This window comes from Mytilus trossulus, chromosome 7 (assembly GCF_036588685.1).
Source record: "Mytilus trossulus isolate FHL-02 chromosome 7, PNRI_Mtr1.1.1.hap1, whole genome shotgun sequence".
Classification (NCBI taxonomy): Eukaryota; Metazoa; Mollusca; class Bivalvia; order Mytilida; family Mytilidae; genus Mytilus; species Mytilus trossulus.
The window spans coordinates 84,745,856-84,766,907 of NC_086379.1; the positions used below are offsets into that span (position 1 = coordinate 84,745,856).

General features: G+C 31.7%; 1 protein-coding gene across 1 annotated transcript in view; it reads right to left on the minus strand.

The window, feature by feature from the left end:
* Positions 1-2,593: 2,593 nt before the first annotated feature.
* LOC134726042 (centrosomal protein of 131 kDa-like) overlaps positions 2,594-21,052 on the minus strand; it is a 46,284-nt gene continuing 27,825 nt past the window's right edge. Inside the window, exons 16-20 of the mRNA XM_063590418.1 lie at positions 16,133-16,356; positions 15,537-15,621; positions 10,388-10,474; positions 7,874-8,091; positions 2,594-6,026 (exon numbers count right to left, since the gene is read on the minus strand). Of these exons, the coding sequence (XP_063446488.1) occupies positions 5,894-6,026; positions 7,874-8,091; positions 10,388-10,474; positions 15,537-15,621; positions 16,133-16,356 (747 nt within the window). The 3' untranslated portion in view covers positions 2,594-5,893. The remainder of the gene's footprint in view (positions 6,027-7,873; positions 8,092-10,387; positions 10,475-15,536; positions 15,622-16,132; positions 16,357-21,052) is intronic.

Here is a 21,052-nt window from a genome sequence, read left to right on the forward strand (position 1 = left end):
AGGGGCACAGTTTGTTCCCATTGGGATGCCGACAGTCTGTCGAAAAACACGCCCTCCGAACGTAACAAATATGTTGTCAATCAAGAAATCAAACATATTTCAAAAGACAACTTGTAAACAATACAGATCTTTTATGGACATTCCAGACGACAACTTGTTAACAATACAAATCTGTTATGGGCATTGAATAAGACATTTTGTAAGCAATGCAAATCTGTCGTGGGCATTTCAGACGACAACTTGTGAGCAATACAAATCTATTATGGGTATTGCAGACAACAACTTGTTAAAATACATATCTGTCATGAACTTGGCAGACAACAACTTGTTAAAATACATATCTGTCATGAACTTGGCAGACAACAACTTGTTAAAATACATATCTGTCATGAACTTGGCAGACAACAACTTGTTAAAATACATATCTGTCATGAACTTGGCAGACAACAACTTGTACACAATACAAAGATGTTATGGACATTGCAGAAGACAACTTGTAAACAAGACAAATATGTTATGGACATTGCAGAAGACATTGTTTGGATTTCAAACTAATAAAATTCTTATTCTTATTCTTATTCTTATTCTTATTCTGAAGACAACTTTTCAATAACACAATTCTGTTATGGGCACATCTTCGCTAGCCAAGGGTTACGATCCACTCCCGCTTGAAGTAACCCTTGGGTAGCTAAGATGTTATGGGCATTAATTTACAGAAGACAACTTGTAAACAAGACAAATATGTTATAGGCATTGCAGAAGACAATTTATAAACATTACAAATCAGTTTTGGGCATTACAGAAGACAACTTGTAAACAAGACAAAGGAGTAGAGCCAGGACATGTAAAGCTGTATTTTCTTTAATTAAGATGTTGAGAAAATCCTATGTGCATGTATTTTTGTTGAAATTATAATGTGAATAGTTGGGTAAATAATATCTGTAAAACATTTTCCATAGGCAGATTGGTAATGTTTTCTTCTGTAGGTCAGTCAATTTCGTTAACTTGGTTATGTATGATTGCTCGTTTCGAAGCCGAGACATTTTCACAGATGTTGATAATTTTTTGTAGTACAAAGTGAGATTATTTTTTCCTTAGATTAGCAGACCCGAAAAATCCTTGTGTGATGGGGCTCTTCCTTGTAAACAAAAACTTTTTCATACAAGGTAGTTCATCAAGACTTTTTTTCAAACACTAATTGTCATTCTGCCTTTTCTTGCCAAGTTGCTCATCTTTTCCAGCATTTTTTATTGTTCAAATCAGATCCTAGCACTCACAAAGTTTCAAAGTATCGAAGTTCTTTAAAAATTTATACTCTGGTTAAGCTAAGTCATTTGTTAACAAGAATATATCCATAGTACATCTATGCCCAACTTGCTCTATAATTTTCATTGCTCAGTGGACAGTGAAATTGGGGTCAAAACTTTAATTTGGCATTTAAAATAAAAAAAGATCATATCAGTGGTATACTTGAGTGTCTTCTGTTGCCTCTATATATTATAGGGAACATTTGTACTAAGCTTTTTTAAAGTTGTTTGGACTTCATCAAAAACTACCTCGACTAAAAACTTAAACATGAAGCGGGACGAACAGATGAATAGACAGACGAGCCAATGGACGGACCAAATGAGAGCATAATGCCCCTTTATTATCCTAGGTGGGGCAAAAAATATCAATACACACAGTGGTTTTGTTTACCCACAACATCTTACTGTTAGGTGTGAGCTAAGACTCAATGCTAAAGGATGTACTTTGACCTATAATTGTTTGCTTTTTATGAATTGTGACTTGGATGGAGAGTTGTTTCATTAGCACTTATACCACATCCTTTTTCTTTCGATTTGTTCTGATAAAATCATCATACATTACCTTTTAATGGCAAATGAGAACCCTCTTGTTCTCAGCAGCTGGGTAGTACAAAAGCAGGTATTTCTCATCTGAGCAACTGGGCATATTATATATCATCTTATCAAAATTCCATAATTCCATATATATATATGTATATACATTGAAATCATTCAAGTGAAACTTTCAACAAGGGTTATATGGTGATCCCAAATACTTACTATTTCAGTTGATACAAAAATATTCTCTATTGTTTTCCAGCTATGTGTAAAAACTTTTTTTTTTTAAAGATATGTACTACTTTCATGTAATTTCTTTTTGACTCTACCTGAATTAGTAGTTCTGTACATAGAAACATGATATGTGGATGAACTTTGTGGTTTCCAGGAGAAAAAAATCTTTATGATAAAGATATAGGCATATGTATTAGTAGTGGGTAATAACTATCTACGAAATATATGTATAACATTTCTGCTTTAACAGTGAACTCAAGTTAGTTTTCTGTTAGTTTTCTTGTTTAAATTGTTTTACATTATCATTTCAGGGCCTTTAATAGATAACTATGCAGTATGTACTTTGGCTCATTGTTGAAGGCTGTACGTTGACCTATAGTTGTTAATTTCTGTGTTATTATAGTCTCTTGTGAAGAGTTGTCTCATTTACAATCATACCACATCTTCTTTTTTTATATGTAATTCTTATATTGATTTTCTATTGGTGGTTCAATCATAATCAAAATAATACTAAGCACAATAAAAAATGTTTTCTTTAATATCTAACAATGAATATCATAAATAAATAAAAAAAAATCTACAAATATATATACAAAATCATCACATCTGCTAGCACTTTAAGTACAATTCTTTGATTAAAATTAAACAAATGAGCATTTAAAAAAATGTTTCTGTTTATTATACACAAGAGGAGAAAGTTTTGGGCTAAGATAAAACAAAATCACACCTAAATAGACATAGAAAAGTAAATATGATATGGTCACAACCTTCAGTCAGGAACAGTACAGAGCATGCAATTACTGGTATATAAGTGTATATTATACTTGACGTATATAAGACATTCTCTAATTCTATGGAAATTTATCCCTTTTCGAACCCATTGTATAAAAAAATTTAATCAACGTGTGGTTGCTGGTGATCTCAGAAGATCATTGGATGATTTTAAGGGTCATGATCTTTTTGGCTGACTGGATGAACCAAAATATGATAACAGGTGTTAATGAAATTGACAACTTCGTGTAATGTGAAAGGCACTCGAAAGGGATTTTTGGTAAACAAAAAAAGAAAATGTCTTTTTAATCATTAGAGAAACAGATTCTTACATAGTTACTCGTGGATTATCGGATTTATCTAATCTCGTTAGTTAAATTATAAATTTTAAAGTACTCGCCGAGGCGGCTCGAACTTTAAAATTGATAATTTAACTATCTCGATTGGATAAATCTGATAATCCACTGGTATCAATGTAAGAATCTATATTTATTTAATACATTGTTATTCTTATAACTCATATAATGTAACTTTAAAATAACCTAATAGCAAAATAATGAGTTGGACTAGATTATAAGCAAGCCTTTATTTGATTGGTCTAGTAAGCTTCATTCAAATACAACATTTAGCATATTATAATGACGTTGTAGAAAATTTAATGTCAAAATAAAGAATACAGGAAATGCAAAAATATATCTGTTTGAAAGAAATTCATTATAATCTTATTTCTGTACAAAGCATACATTTCTCAGTCCAATGTAGTATTGTCAGTTTCAGGAAAAGAAAACTTATATATTTTTTGGACATTTTCTGACATACTAATTTTTCTTCAAAGAAACACTTTCTTCAATTTGTATATTGTTTTGAAAACTCAACAGGCATACATTTCCCCTAACAACATGGACCTTTGAACAAACACAACATTAAATCTGATAGAAACAGAATTTAAATAAGTTATTGCCTCATAACAGAACATTTGAAATCCTGAATAATTGTCAACATCATTACTTACATAACAAAGTTTAATTAAATGTGTCACAATAAATTTATGGAAGTTTTATTTCTAGGTGATGAAAAACAAACAATTAAATAGAAGTAGTGGGTTTTAATTTGCCAGTATTACGTAATGATGCTCTGATAAAAGGTAATTAATATTTATATCTGAAAGTGAATTGACTTCAGTTTGGCATAAAATGAATTGGACTTCAATTAGTGATTTCAATCTAGTTGATGAAGATTAATCAATGATTATAATGAAACAAACAGTGATTTAAAATAAGTAAAACAAGGTAACTTAAAATTAAATTACAACAATAATGTGTCCACAGTACATGGATGCCCAACTTGCACTATCATTCACTGTGTTCAGTGGTTCGTGAAATTGGGGTAAAAATCAAATTTGACATTAAAATTAGAAAGATCATATCATAGGGAACATGTGTACTTAGTTTGAAATTGATTGGACTTCAACTTCATAGAAAACTACCTTGACCAAAAACTTTAAACTGAAGCTGGACAGACGAACGGACGAACGGATGGACGCACAGACCAGAATACTATTTTAGGTGGGCATAAAATTTAATAATTATAGGACCTACGTAAGGACATATAACCATTCAGAAAGAGTTACAGAAAGACAAGGGTAACACTTAATTCCAAATTGGCCATACAGGGTATAATAAGAAAAAGATTTTATGATAAAATTATTAATACAGATAAAAGAAACTATTCAAATAAAAAACAATGAAATTCTACGAAGGAAACATGTTAAACAATGGCTTCTTATATACCTAAAATAACTTTTATACCTAGAAAAACTTTTATAACTAAATCAACTGTTATACCTAAATCAACTGTTATACCTAGATCAACTGTTATACCTAGAACAACTTTTATATCATAAATAGAGTAGTTTCTTCAAGAAATTCATGATTAGAATTTAAAAAAAAACTACTAAATAATTTATGGAAAAATCAATTACATCAAGAGTACGTTCAAGAAGTTAAAGAGGTAAACAATAACAGATCTAAAACTTATAGACAAGTGTGGACACATACAAATGTTTTCCTTTTAACCAATGTTTTCAAGATATAAACTCTCTTGAATATAATGGCACTGAAAGGAGCAGAAATCATTAATCTCAGATCTAAATGTTTCCAAGGCACAAAGTCAACAATCTCTCACCTAATGGTTTTAAATGCATAAACTAGAGAACAAACAACTGACAAGAGAAAATGGAGTTATTTCCCCTCAATGTTGATCAAGTATTAGATAGTAAAACATATTGGCAATCTAAAGATCTGAAGACAACTAGATGTAATATCAGACAAAATCAAGAATATAATAGTAAAACAATATTGACAGTCTTATGATCTAAAAACCACCTAATGTAAACACAGGCAAAGGTGGACAAATAGAAATTATTCTCCTCAAGATATCTTAAGTTCAGGAAAATTTAAACAAACAAATAGAACTCCAAAATAGTTAGTAATCTTAAATATTTTTAGCCATGCACATAACATAGATATGTTTCTCAGACTAACAGGTTAAGTCCCTGACATGTTAACTACCTTAGGATCCTTGACATTACAAACATACATACTGACTTGGATACAAACTATACTATATTTGGGCATATGTCATTGGCACTCATACCACATCTTCCTATATCTATATACACATATATCAGATCCTCTACAGTGGACATTAATTTAAAAGAGGCTATGATCTACCTGTTCTATAAACTGCTGACAGACAAACGTATGCAGCCCTCCAGATTATTAATTGGATAAAATGATCAGTCTACATGAATAAAAGCAAGCATGAGTTATTATAACATTTACAGATAGTAAGTACCCTGGCCTTTCTACAAATTTCTCCAATTCATTTGACATTGGAATAAAGACACAACCTTTGTAGTATTTAGTGGCGACGGAATCATTTGACTATAATAGTCTGTACAACATGTCCTAGTGATCTCAGTCTAAGCCTTGAGTTATCTCCCCTTCCACCATTGACATGGAATCTATCTTAACATGTTTTTATCATTTGCCTAGAAGCTGCTTCCTCTGTTGTTGTAATAGTCCCTCTAAATGATCTGCTCGTTTCTGGGCAGCCTGATACTGCTGCTTAATCTGGGTTACAATTTCTTCTTTCTTTAAAATCGCATCTTTTACTCTATAACGTAAAAGAAGATATTGATTAAGAAATGTTTGAAAAATATCTTGTGTTAAGGTGGTACCCAACACTTTCACTAAAATAAATTTGGCTCGTTTAATTTTCATAAAATTTTGACGAAGTATTTACTTTGACCCTTTAACAAAAATATAAAAATTTCAAAAATTTTGAACCAACTGTTTTGTCAGAAAAATTACACTGGTTATATAGCAGTTTGACAAACACTAATTTTGATCATTGAGAAGCTTTACATTGCGTTCACAACGCAACGTAATTAAAGCGTTTAGCTGATATTACAGAGTTATCTCCCTGTAGTGTTAGGTACCACCTTAAACGGCTTTCCATTGTAAAGAGACACAACTCTAGAACAGTTAAAGTGACACCAGTAGTAATATGCATTGTGTGTGTGATTCATATCATTTAGTTGAGGCAAACTTAAGTTATAGAACTGAAACTAAACTCAACCACTTTTCTATTTCTAAAGGGGTATAACTCTTCAAAAATCTGTGGTAATAAGCATTAGTTTTATAACATTTGGTTGTGGCAAACTAAAATTAGAGAAAGGAATCCAATTTCAGGATGTGTGGACAGATGTAGAGGCAAGGGTAAAACTTAATGCAAACAACGACAGGGGAATAAAAAAGTATTACATATCTACTTCATCTAACTTCATGGGAGATAACTAGGTACACAGGGGAAGTCACTACAAACAAAGGGAAATAACTAAGTAAACACAAGTCTACAAGGGAAGTAACTGCATACACAACAACTTGAAGGAAGATAACTTGGTACAAACCAGTCTTTAGGGGAAGTCACTACAAACAAGGGGAAATAACTAAGTAAACACAAGTCTACAAGGGAAGTAACTGCATACACAACGGGGCTGCTTCATTTGTTCTAGGTCGGGCTATGCCTGGTTCGCCCTATCACGTGACCGGGTTAAATATGGCTGAAAATAAAACGAGTGGAACCGGCTGATTTAAAGATGGCGACAGAAGTTCACATTTATTCTGTTTTGCTTTCTAAGCTAGGGAATATAAAAGATGAACCTATTAACAATAAATATATATTTTTAAGATGCAGACTTTTTTTCTGGGGCCTAATATTCATCATAAAAACGTTTCTCCGAGATAATTTTATGAATTTGAAAATAAAATATAGCATGGCAATTTAATATCGTCGTAGTGGACTAATTAAGTATCATGTATCATACTAGTCTGATTGACAAAAATCAATATTCACCTTTTAAATTCCGATAATTTATCTAAAATTGCACTTTCCGCCATACTTTTATGACCGGCTGATTGCTTGCCGGTTAGTGTACACCGGCGAGAGCGGCGTATGCCTATTTGCGCCGGCGGCTGATTTTACAGCAAATGAAGCGACTGTGCCTATACCGGAAGCGTCAACCGGGCTAAGCCGGGCTAAGCTGCTGTGGCAAATGAAGTACTACCAACAACTTGAAGGAAGATAACTTGGTACAAACCAGTCTTTAGGGGAAGTCACTACAAACAAGGGGAATAACTAAATAAACACAAGTCTACAAGGGAAGAAACTGCATACACAACAACTTGAAGGAAGATAACTTGGTACAAACCAGTCTTTAGGGGAAGTCACTACAAACAAGGGGAAATAACTAAGTAAACACAAGTTTATAAAGGAAGTAACTTGAAGGAAGATAGCTAGGTACAAACCAGTCTTCAGAGGAAGAAACTGCATACAGAGGGAGATAATAAAGTAAGCATGCGCCTACAAGGGAAGTAAATACACACAAATGGAAATAACTAGATATACACAAGTATACAAGGGAAGTAATTACATACAAAGGGAGATAAATGTGTACACACCTCTTATGAACCTCCTCCATTTCTTCATCCTTCTGTTTTCTTATTTCCTCTATATGTTCTTTCTGTCTATCCAGCTCTATTCTGTGTCTTGCCTTCATCTCGGACATTCCGTTCTTCAGTCGTTTGTTTTCCTCGTCTGTTGTCACTAAGCGATCTGCAAACTCCTGTCTGATTATATCAGAAACACGGTCTCGTTCCTGGTGCATTTTATCTGTTAACTGTAAAATAACCAAAATTAGAAGTAATGAGCTTATTCTGATTAAGTACAGCCAATTGTTTTTTGAAATAATGTAAGGTCCTTCTTTAATTCAAGTTTAAATGCCTTAAAAATTAAGAAAGATATGATAAAAATAATACTGATTCTATTCAAATACATGATTATCTAATGTTTAGTAGTTGTCGTTTGTTGATTGGGTTCATAGGCGTTTCTTTTGAATTTTTTATATAGATTTGACCAATGGTTTTACATGTCATTTTTGGGGCCCCTTCAGGGCTTCCAAAATTTCCTGACGACAGCCGGACATTTTACAAAGAAATATTTTTGATGGTCAATGATCAGATGGATTCTTAAATGTAACTTGAAGGATGCATAAGCCTATATGTGTCTAAGTAATTAGAAGTGTTATATGCAATAAATTATTTATAACTGTTTTGTTGTCTTTATTCTTAAAATGAATAAAATATTTTCCTCGTTTTTGTGTCATTTTTCTGTGTATCGGGAACCAGCATTGCATAAGTCAGCTTCAGTACCTGACTTTTCTCATGTTTTTGTTTTTGTTTAAATAATCTATCTTCTCTCTGTGGGTACTTTAGTTACACTTGTTAATTAAGGCCATATTATTTAAAACTGTTGATGACAACTGACTTTATTATTGTAGTACAGCTTGATACACGTGATACTTTTCTTTTTTGTGTATTGATTACCTGACCACGTGACCTTTACAACTTGCGGTATTTATAGATAACATTGAAGAGGCCCAATGAAGGATCTTGTTTTAAACCGTGTACAATCTACTGAACAGTGATAAACTTTTTTTTGTTGTACAATTTTCGAACCGGATTTAGAAAATCAAGAATAAATAAAAACATACTCTGTTGATTAATAATTTAATGAATAACAACATGATATATTATGTAAGACCGCCCTCTTATTCATTGGACAAGTCAGCTTGGTATACACAAGCGAAGCTTTTCTTGGTGTTTTTAATATATATTTCAATTAATTTTCCCCTTTGTAGTACCTCAGTATTTAACACGATGTACAGTGTCAAATAAAATTTATATATCTGATATCATACTTATTCATTTAAAAATATACTTATTTAAATTATCACTTTTAAATATCAGGAAACTTTGTTAAACTGAATGCTAATTTAAAATAATATCTATAAAGCGTCATTAAATATGATGTTGTTCAGTACACGCTTACATATTTGACCTCGTTACCTGATCACCTTTGTGTACCTTGTTATGCATCATTAGTTCTATTGATAAAGAGACAAGCTAAGGACACCTCGTCAAAGGTAACAAACCTGTAATCAGTGAATGATTTATGGCTTCAATATAACTTATTGAAGGGATAATTGTTTGACAGCTTGTTGTTATTTAAATAAAAGAAAACATGTTTTTTCTACTTTTTATTGATGTACACAAGCTAAAGACCAAGCCGTACATTTATGTACCCAGAGAATTAGACTAACTGAGACACTTCAAAGAATCTTAAATATGCTGCATCTGTTGTAATAAACCCAATTATGACCGAAATATCTTTCTGAAATAGTATGCCCAAGCGGACATGTCCAAAACCCAAATGGACATTTTTAATGATCGAAAGTTGTTCAAAATTGAAATGACCGTTTTATGAAAAATGTCTTGAAAAAAATAATTCTATTAGACCGTTTGAGGCTGAGAGCAGCTGGTCTTTTTATAAAAGTTCCGGTCATGTCCGGAATATATGACCGTTTTGGAAGCCTTGGGCCCCTTATAGTTTACTGTTCGGAGTGAGCCAAGGCTAGAGAAAAATATTCAGCGAGTGACCGGCCAACACATTTATTCAAGAATGTGTGCACCGCATGAGTTAATTATTAGTGTTGTTTAGGTCACGAGTTGAATCTTTGGTTAGTTATTCTTTTAATGACATTGGCAAATGACTTTTTTATGGAATTAAAGTAGAAAATGTAAGGAACTATTTCTTTTTCTACGCATTCACAAATTGTTTAGATCCAACCTTATCAACATCTTGACAACACCTAATGTTGTATCATGTCAGAGGAGTGAAATAACCACGTTTATTTCACAAGTGAAAATATTGGTTTTTATTTCACTGGGAAATCCATGTAATCAATTGCAACCTATGTAATAATTAACTTCCCAGGGGCCAAATAATTCTATACAAGTCATCAAATACTCCAATCCTTTTTTTGTCATTTTTTATGATGAATGAGAAAAGCTAAAAAGCAATGGTAGAAATTTATAGATCATAACTTTTACCTCAATTTTCCAGGTATGACTTACCTTTTTAAGACTGGCTATTTCTTGATCTTTCTGTTTCAGTTGTACCTTATAACACTCATTTTCACCATCAACTTCTGTTAGTCTTGCCTAAAATAGAATACAAAAAAAAATTGTTTTCATACTTTGACCTGGTAATGAACTAAATCTAGATTTTACAACCTTTTGCTGTAAGATAAGTTGTTCTTGTAGATAAGTAGATGGCTTAGAAACTTACACATTGGAAAGCTTTTGAATCTAGATCTGACAATCTATTACTGTAAGATAAGTTCTTCTTGTAGATAAGTAGACAGTCTAGAAACTTACACTTTGGAAAGCTTTGGAAAACTATTATGAATTAATGTTCAGATTTTTTAAGATGAACAACTAGAGATTCAGTTCTTGTTACAAATTGGTCAGGATAATCTTTTTTTTTTTTATTATAATTGAAAAAGTGTTAATACCCATGCTCATCTTGTCTGTTGATTTTTTCTGATAGGTGGCATGTTAAGGAGCTGTACTTAAGAAATTTCAATAAAAACAAGAACTTGTCTCTTATATCTAACCCAAAACTTGCAACAACAAAATTTAGAAAGCATTAGTTGAAATAAATTTCCATTCTACATCATTTTATGACCTTATACATATACATTCAATTCTGGATCTTTCTATGACTATGATGAACACTGAACTTTATATAATGTGTTATTGTTAATGACAAAGACTATTAATTTAAACGTTTATTTAAATAACGTATTAACTACCCCGTCATAGAAATTATCACAATATTGTCTCAAAGACATTCCCAGCAATTCAATATATATGGACTATTTCACTTAAATGATAAATAAGTATTTAAGGTCAGGTCTGATGTCCTCCATTTTATTGGAACTTTAATTACATAGTACAAAGTGTTACATATATAATCTACTAACAGATTGATTTTATTGATTTATAATTTAAGATGGATATCAATATTAACTTAAATCCATTATCCAATCAAAATAAACTCACTTCAAATAGAATATGTTAATAATATATAAAGATGGACTACATAAAAAATAGTTAAATTTTGTTTGTTTAATATAAAAAAGAATTACAGAAATAAAGTGTTTAATTAATTTGTTAGATAATTTTGATTTATACAAAAAAAAAAATTAAAAAAAAATTTGGAGAATAATTTTTCATTTTTAAATATACATTTTACTGATAGTCTTCTAAACACCACATAGGATTATACAACATATAAATATAAATAAATAATATAATAGAATAAAGAAGTACAAAGATTTTTAATATTATGCTTCATGGATAATTAAAATTGTTCAACTTTTAAACAAACAAAAAATCTCCATGACAACCACAAACACAAATAAAAACAAATAACATGTGATTGCGTATAATTTTGCAATGCCTTTCTTACCAATTTATACCATTATTTTGTAATAATTTTTCGGGCCTTTTTTTTTACAATTTTTACCTTCATTTGTTATATTTCAGTGATCGGGAAGGACGTGCGCCCTGCGCCTATAGCGCATATTCACCAGAAATGGCGCATAGAGTGACAAATGTAAGCGCCCACGTGGCGCACGATATTTTTCACATCGTTTCGAAACGTTTAGATATCGTCAAATAGTTTTCCGATCGTGTTCCGTGCCGCCATGTGTGTGTACACAACTGTATATAATGTTCCTCCAATCATAGTATAAGGCCACACCAATTTGATTCCTTGTTCGACGGACCCGCCCGCACCTATTTTTTTCAAAACAGATTATTTTTATTTTTATTATATTCCCGCTTCCCGCATCCGGAAATGAAATCATGTCCATTTCCCGCACCGTTTTTTTGTAAATATTATATCAAGATCTCAACATTTGTTTTTTAAAATCACAGTCTAGCCTTTATATAACGATTTAAAACCTATCAGCACCCACAACACTGTAAATATCTGCGAGAATATTTGTTTCAGCATGATTCCAAGCGGGAGTGCTCCGATATAAATAGAAATACCAGTACAGAACAAAACGTTGGTTTCTTTCCCCCTAACTTATATTCCCTTTAAATAAATGTTCGTTGTTAAAATAAAGTACAAAGAACTTCTGAAGGATTTGCCTTCAACTGCAATTATAATGTATGGTAACGGTCATACCCGCTGCAGGTTTGCGCACATGTCATTGTTGATTCACGGACCTGTCGTTCAGCAGTTATCGTTTGTTGATGTGGTTCATTCTGTATCTGTAGTGTATCTGTAGTGGTACGTGTAGAATCCTATTAAGGCTTTTATACACGGTGGAGAAGAGCGCCGTTGTTATGGGCGGTGGTCTTGTAGAGCGGTCTTAAATGCCTCTACAGAACCTGCATGCACAACTTTATCTGGTAGTTGGTTCCAGTGAATAGTATTCATTGGTATTTTCCCGGTTGGAAATATAATTTAGATCGTTGGTTTTCCTGTTCGAATTGTGTACAATACTAAGTTGTGGTCCCTTATAGCTTGCTGGTTGGTCTTGATCAAAGCTCTGTGTAAAAGGCCGGACTTTGACCTATGTTTGTTATTATCAGGTTGGGACCAACCCTCCCTCAGACAAGGGCATTGAAGGGGTCATTTTACCATGTTTACTGTTGTGGGTGCTATAAACAGTTTCGTATAAAAAACTAGGGGTTATTCCCTGACTAAAAATAACCATAGAGGGAAACCCCTGTTTATTAACTCAATTGGTGCAAAAGTATCATGTTTTTTGTGTTTGATTGTAAAAAATAGTTAATTAGCTTTCAATTAAAACAGGTTGAATGATTGAAATATTTTTAAAAATTAAATTAACTTTACATGTTTTGAGGGGAGACAACTTTGTAAACATCCTGTTTTTTTGGCAGTGAAAATTGAAAACTTATTTGCAGCCACTGTAGCTCTTTTCGGAGCAGGAAACCGTACCCTGAAACAAGATTTTTTTGAAAGGCCAGGTAAAAACCTACAAATTTCATACAGTTTTGATTATGAAAAATGTGCATGGATCATGTCTGTGCACATGACCTGGTTTCAAGTTTTTTCTGTCAAAATTAGAGCTTTTCTCCCCCATGTTCATTGGATGGAATGTTTTTAATATATTAAAAGTACACATTATTTTTATTTCATTATAAACTAGAGAACATTCTGATTCCAGTGATATCAAGTTTTATACAAGTATCTTTATTAATCAGTCCACCACTAAGGGTCACTTATGCATGGTCCCTAAAAATGTGACGTCATAGAAAAAAACTGTTGATTGCACCCTGTAGAAAAGAAAATAGAAATACTAAGGATGTGTACAGTGCTACTATACAAAACCTTTGACAACTTAGAATTTTTTACTCAAAAAGAGGAGAAATACATTATATTTTAAACAACTTTTCTGAAGGAGGGATGGGTCCACTTATTTTGAATAATATTAAACTGTTAAAGTAAATGTGTTAACATGGTTAAAGTCCAGGAATATTACAAAATTCTTGGACATGTTTTGACCATTTAATACCAAATATTATAGTTCTTTGGGAAAATATAAGCCCTTTTGTACTTGAAGTGTTTTTACAAAAAAAATATAATAACTTATTTTGACCCCTCATAAAAGGGATATTCATAACATTAAGGGGTTGTTCTGAACCTGATTATGACTTGGATGGAGAATTGTCTCATTGTCAGTCACACATACATAGACCAGATTTAATTCTTCAATTATTTCTTGTTGAACAGGGAAAAAATACTTCATAAATTAAAGAAATGTCAAGGTACAAGTGATAAATCAAGTTTTAATATAGTCAAAACCTACTTTTTATGTTTACAAAAAAAAATTATAATCGCTCGCCTTTACTTTTTAAGCTTCGCCTCAAAAATTTGCATATGAAATATTTTTTTATTAAAATTTTCAAATCGCTCGCTCGCCCCAATTTTTGGAGTCCAAAAATCCGTAGAACAAGAAATTAAATTGGTGTGGCCTAATAACCAAATATATATTTTAGGATGTCTCGGGTGTTTTCCTATGGTAATAGAACCATGCGGTTTAACGTCTCGGGTGTTTTCCTATAGAATATTAGAACCATGCGGTTTAACTGATAACCCAAAAAACGCAATTAACCATCATTCATGATATAATTTTTTATAAACAACTTTACATTTGTGAATTTGGCTATTACAGACGAGATTTAACTCTAATAATAATCTTTTAATTTAGTTTAGCTTGCTATTATTTCGTTTGAAAACCCCTGAAGCCTTTTTATGAATATAGTTTTTGTCTCCATAAAACGCGCTTAACTGTCCTTGTCATTTTTTGGTCTTCGGCTTGTTTTGACATTTTGTAAACATGACTTCTGCGAATTATTGTTTTGTTCTATCAATTAATGGTACTCTCTACTGTTATTCTTGTCATCTTGATGAAGTATTAATAATAACACAAGAAGTGCAGAGGACGTTCCTGAATGTCCTCTAAAACGGAACGTCTAGAATGAGTATGAAATCGACGAAGACCCAAATTTAATGTTAAAAAGAACATGAACATGAACAAGCCAAGGCAACAGTAACAGTTTAAACATTGTAAATAAAGGTTTATCTTTAATATTGTCCGTTTTGGAAGAAGTTATTGTTTATTCATTGAAATTACAGAATCACAGGAACAATATTATTTAAAATCATAAAGGTAAACTTGTACCAACACCTCTTTTCCAAAACATGAGAAAATAATGATACTTTTTATTTTTTTACAGAAGTCAATAAACGTATTTACACTTTTGGTATTTAGCTGTATCTTGCCTCCAAATGACCTTAGATCGACTCCGAATCACCTTTTGACGTCAAGCAACAATCACTTTTAAATTGTGACATCAAATATTTTAAATTATGATGTCAAAGTTTACGGGAACCTGTGTGATTTTACGTAATGGCGGACAAATTTGCATACAAGTGTAAATACGTCTATTCGAATGGCCCACTCATTTGACAACATGGCCCATTATTTTTTAAAATGGCCCATTGAATTTATTTTTGAGGGGCCCTGGGCCCATAGTGAAAAAAACCTTCCAGATCACTGTATTTGCTATGCCTTTTCCTTCTATTTTTACCTTGATTTGTTATATATCTGCTTTGCCTTTTCTATAAATTTTACTATCATTTTGTTAAATTTCCTTAGCCTTTCCCATAAATGTTTACCTTCATTTCATTATATTTTTCTAATGCCTGTCTTTCAGATCTCTCTAAATCTTTCATTTCAGCCTCATATTTTTCTCTCAGTCTCCTAAGAAAATAAATGTATGCACTGAGTTGAAGACAAGATCATTGAAATTTATGTAAACAAAATTCTAATTACTGTAAATTTTGACAAAATTGGTTGAAAATATTAAGATCTCCATAAATTGCATGCAGTACTTCTTGAAGTCATAATAACCTCTCATATTATGGTAAATAGTTCAAAAATTAGCTTTTTCAGAATTTAATGCATTTTGGGTAATATTTTCACAAACATACACCAAAACATTTTGATTCAATTAAATCCCTCCCAGACAATAGAAGTTTATCCAATTGAAAGAAGGTATTTTCATTTTGGGGTACCAACAATTAAATAACCCGGAGTCCAAATTTCCAAATTATAGTTTTTAACAAGTTAAAAAGTATAAAGTATTGAATATTCATTTATTGTGTCCAATCAAAAGACAGAGATGTAAACAAGTATGCTGTCAATTTAGCTTTTAATCTGTACAAAAACAGACGATTATTAATTATCATCAACATATTTGAACATTTAATACCTCGTTTTATGTTCTGATGCCCGCTCTATATCTTCTCGTGTTGAAGTGGCATCGTTTTCTAGTTGTGTAATCACCATTTCTATTTCCTTATCTCGCTCTCTTTTTACCTGCTCTTTCAATTCTCGTTCTTTTTGCACAACCCATGTTTCTTGCTTCTTTAGAAAATTTTGTTCCCAAGATTCTTTTTCTAGTTTTAACTTTTCTTTACTGTCTCTCATTTCATCCTAAAACACAAAGTATATATTTGATTATTGATTGCAGATTGGAATAGTTTGATTAATCTGATAAGAGTGTTCACAAGAGATAGACTACATGACTTGCTGTACATCAGACATATAATAGGATTAAAAGCCTTTTTAAAGGAATTTATTGGCGTATATTAACTCGACCAAGTCACTCACAAACAAATAAAATTAAGTCCAAAGGACTTTTACGATATGTTTGTGAGTGACATGATATGTTTGTGAGTGACTTGGTCCAGTTTATACACCAATCACAGGGGCTCCTGTCATCCTATAATCAACCAAATTTTCCCCAAGAAAGGGAGAGCACGGGCCCCCTGGATCTGCCTATAGACTGTTTTTGATGACATTTGACAAATCTAAATAAATATAACATTTGCCATTTGAACAATCAAAAGGTCCATCTCCCTTTTGAAAAGGATATCCACAAAGATTTCTTATAAGTAGTCTGCATCATACAATTAAGATAGTGTAATGCACATTCAAAGTCTACCCCTGTAGATAAAGATGACACACATTTGTAAAGGTTTCATGGAATGCTCCAATTGCTGAACTTACAAGAAGCTAATATTCAAAATTAACATTCCATAAACAGATGCTCTGCAGGGTGCAGCTTGATATGAGCACAGAGGTCAAACCCTGAACAGTTGGGGCAAGTATAGACCAAGGGTACGGAAACGATCATATATGCCAGTCATGACTGATTTGGAAACTCAAAAGTCCGAAATGAATTGTTGGGATTTCGGTCTTTCTTTTTTTTTTTTACCGAAATAATTTCGGTCATTTCTTTGGGGATCGGTTTTCTTAATCTCCATTTTTGACTTATTTTTGTTTTGTTATCCTTGTCCTGCAATAAATCTGTCACTCCAGTATAGTGTTATAATCCTGAGGGCCCTTCTAATCACTTTTGTTATGCCTCAGGGGAATATTGTTTAATGTTCGTTAATCTCTTTACCTGTGTTTTTAATTCATATCTGACTTTTGATCACAAGCTCAGAACTAAATTGTAAATAAATTAAAATTCCCAGAACTGTCTTCATTATTTATTTTTTTTCAGCTAAGGAAATGTCAATTCGGATTTAAAACTTGATTTAATTTACGTAGAAAAACAGTATTTTTTCACTTCTAAAGCACATGCTTTTTACTATGTAATACGCATGCTTGAAATTTTTTTTCCGCAAATTAGACACTAAATCGTAAATTTAAAATGTTTTCATGCTAAATAAAGCAAGTGCAACTATTTTCAGTAATATTATTACACCATTAAAGGCAATATATTAAAAAGCCGATAATTTCCTTTTAATTTGATTAAAAAACTAATTCTGCAAATGAGTCTGGAATTGTTCGTTTTAGTATTGTCGCATTACATCCAGTTGGAATTTCGACTTCAGATCGAAAGAAACTTAAAAGATGACATAGAAAATTATCGTTTTGAGCCATTAAAATAATTTCTATTTTATACTGTTATACCTTCCCTTAATTTCTCTTGATCGATTTTTGGAATATGGAAGGATAAATCATGAAGTAAATGCCATGCAACAGTGAAACAAGTTCATTGATACTACGAGTATGAGCATACTCATGAATGGCTGCGGAACCGTAGCTCTAACGGGTCATTTTTCTACTATTTGCGGACCACAGTAATGAGATTTTGACAATATTTTTTTGGAAAGGGGCACTAACTTTTAAGTTATTTAAAATGACCAAAATTAGGTAAAAATTTTTCCAGATCCTTGGTATGGACACATTGATAACCGGGCCCAAATATTAAAATTCTAAAACATGGTTAGATTCAGCATATTGGAGAACCCCATATATTCAATTTTTGTTGAAATCAAACAAAATTTAATTTTTGTTAAAAATTAAGAATATAGTCTGTTTTTGTACAAATTAAAAGTTAAATTGACAGCATACTTGTTTACAGCTCTGTCATTTGATTGGACCCGATTTGGACCAACTTGAAAACAGGGCCCATAATCAAAAATCTAAGTACATGTTTAGATTCAGCATATCAAAAAACCCCAAGAAATCAATTTTTGTTAAAATCAAACTAATTTAATTTGGACCCTTTGGACCTTAACGTAGACCAAATTTAAATCATAGAACCCCAAGAATTCAATTTTTGATGAAATCAAATAATGTTCAATTTTAGACCCTTAAGAACACAATGTAGACCAATTTGATGAACCAGGCCCAAATATTAAAATTCTAAAAACATGGTTAGATTCAGCATATTGGAGAACCCCATATATTCAATTTTTGTTGAAATCAAACAAAATTTAATATTTTTTAAAAATTAAGAATCAAGTTTGTTTTTGTACAGATTAAAAGTTAAATTGACAGCATACTTGTTTATAGTGTGCTGTCATTTGATTGGACACCAATTTGGAACAACTTGAAAACAGGGCCCATAATCAAAAATCTAAGTACATCTTTAGGTTCAGTATATCAAAGAACCCCAAGAATTCAATTTTTGATAAAATCAAACTAATTTAACTTTGGACCCTTTGGACCTTAATGTAGACCAAATTGAAAACAGGACCAACCAGATGCTCCGCAGGGCGTAGCTTTATACGACCGCAGAGGTTGAACCCTGAACGGTTGGGGCAAGTATGGACACAACATTCAAGCTGGATTCAGCTCTAAATTTGGATTGGGATTAAATAGTTGACACAGCATAGGTTTCTGACACAGAATGAATGTGTTCTAATGAACTTAAAATTTTTGTTTTCTCTTAGAGCAATTCACTATGCTGTTGAATATTAATCCTCTCAAAAAAATGTTTGAAGAAATTTTCTTTTTATTTATGAAATTTCAAATGAGAAAAATTGAACCCAATTTTTTAATCACATCCCCCTTTCCCTTATTCCAAAACTTATCTCAATTAAAATATTCTGATGGAGTTTGCAACAATAACTACTCATTTAAATACATCATACAATATTAAGATGTAAAAAAACTGCTTGTTATCACTGAATGGTAAAGATTATTTAAATTTATCAGTTGGTAGTAAAAATTTGTAAGGGTTCCGCGGAACCCAGTGTCTCGCCTATTTTTGCTGTAAATCGCAGGCTCAACAACAATGAGGAAAAAAATCAATAAAAATATTCCTCTTGTTACTATTTTATGATTGTAAGAAAATCTAAGTCCATTTAAAAGTAAATTACAGAAAAAACAGAGTAATCTTTTTACAAACTTTACTTCTGGATACAATCTTATGATCATAAATAAGCTTCTGTACAAGTTTGGTACAAACCCAGGATAGTTTAAGAAAGTTATTAAAATTTTAAAAACTTTAACCACAGAGTGAATGTAATGGTTCCCCGCAGAAAAACTAAGTCCATTTAGAAGTAACATATGGAAAAAATAGATTTGTTTATTTACAAAATTTACTTCTGGATACTATATTATGATCATAAACAAGCTTCTGTCCAAGTTTGGTACAAACCCAGGATAGTTTAAGAAAGTTATTAAAATTCTAAAAACTTTAACCACAGAATGAATGCAATGTTTCCCTGCAGAAAAATCTAAGTCAATTTATAAGTAAAATACGGAAAAAATGAAATTTTATTTTTACAAAATTTACTTCTGGATATTATCTTATGATCATAAACAAGCTTCTGTCCAAGTTTGGTACAAACCTAGGATAGTTGGAGAAAGTTATTAAAATTCTAAAAACTTTAACCACAGAGTGAATGTTTTGTTTCCCCGCAGAAAAAACTAAGTCCATTTATAGTAAAATACGGAAAAAATGGAATTTTATTTTTACAAAATTTACTTCTGGATACTATCTTTTGATCATAAACAAGCTTCTGTCAAAGTTTGGTAGAAATCCAGTATGGTTTAAGAAAGTTATTTAAATTTCAAAAACTTTAACCACAGAGTGAATATTTGTTGACGCCGCCGACGACGCCGACGGAATGTAGGATCGCTTAGTCTCGCTTTTTCGACTAAAGTCGAAGGCTCGACAAAAAGTGAATATACAATAGATTGTATATAACAAAGATTTAAGTTGATTCTGGACAAAGAAAGATAACTCCAATTAAAAAAAAATCTTGCAATAAGATATTTCTTGCTTACTATTCTGGACAAAGAAAGATAACTCTAATTAAAAAAAAATTTGCTATTTCACAATATTGTGAAATTAGATATTTCTTTCCATTGCACAATACTGTGCAATTGAAAAGACTTGCTATTGCACAATACTTAATATAATAATTTTAGATCCTGATTTGGACCAACTTGAAAACTGGGCCCATAATCAAAAATCTAAGTACATGTTTAAATTCAGCATATGAAAGAAGCCCAAGAATTTAATTTTTGTTAAAATCAAACTTAGTTTAATTTTGGACCCTTTGGACCTTAATGTAGGCCAATTTGAAAACGGGACCAAAAATGAAGAATCTACATACACAGTTAGATTTGGCATATCAAAGAACCCCATTTATTCAATTTTTGATGAAATCAAATAAAGTTTAATTTTGGACCCAGATTTGGACCAACTTGAAAACTGGGCCAATAATCAAGAATCTAAGTACATTTTTAGATTCAACATATCAAAGAACCCAACCGATTCATTTTTTGTCAAAATCAAACTAAGTTTAATTTTGGACCCTTTGGACCTTAATGTAGACCAATTTGAAAACATGACCAAAAGTTAAGAATCTACATACACAGT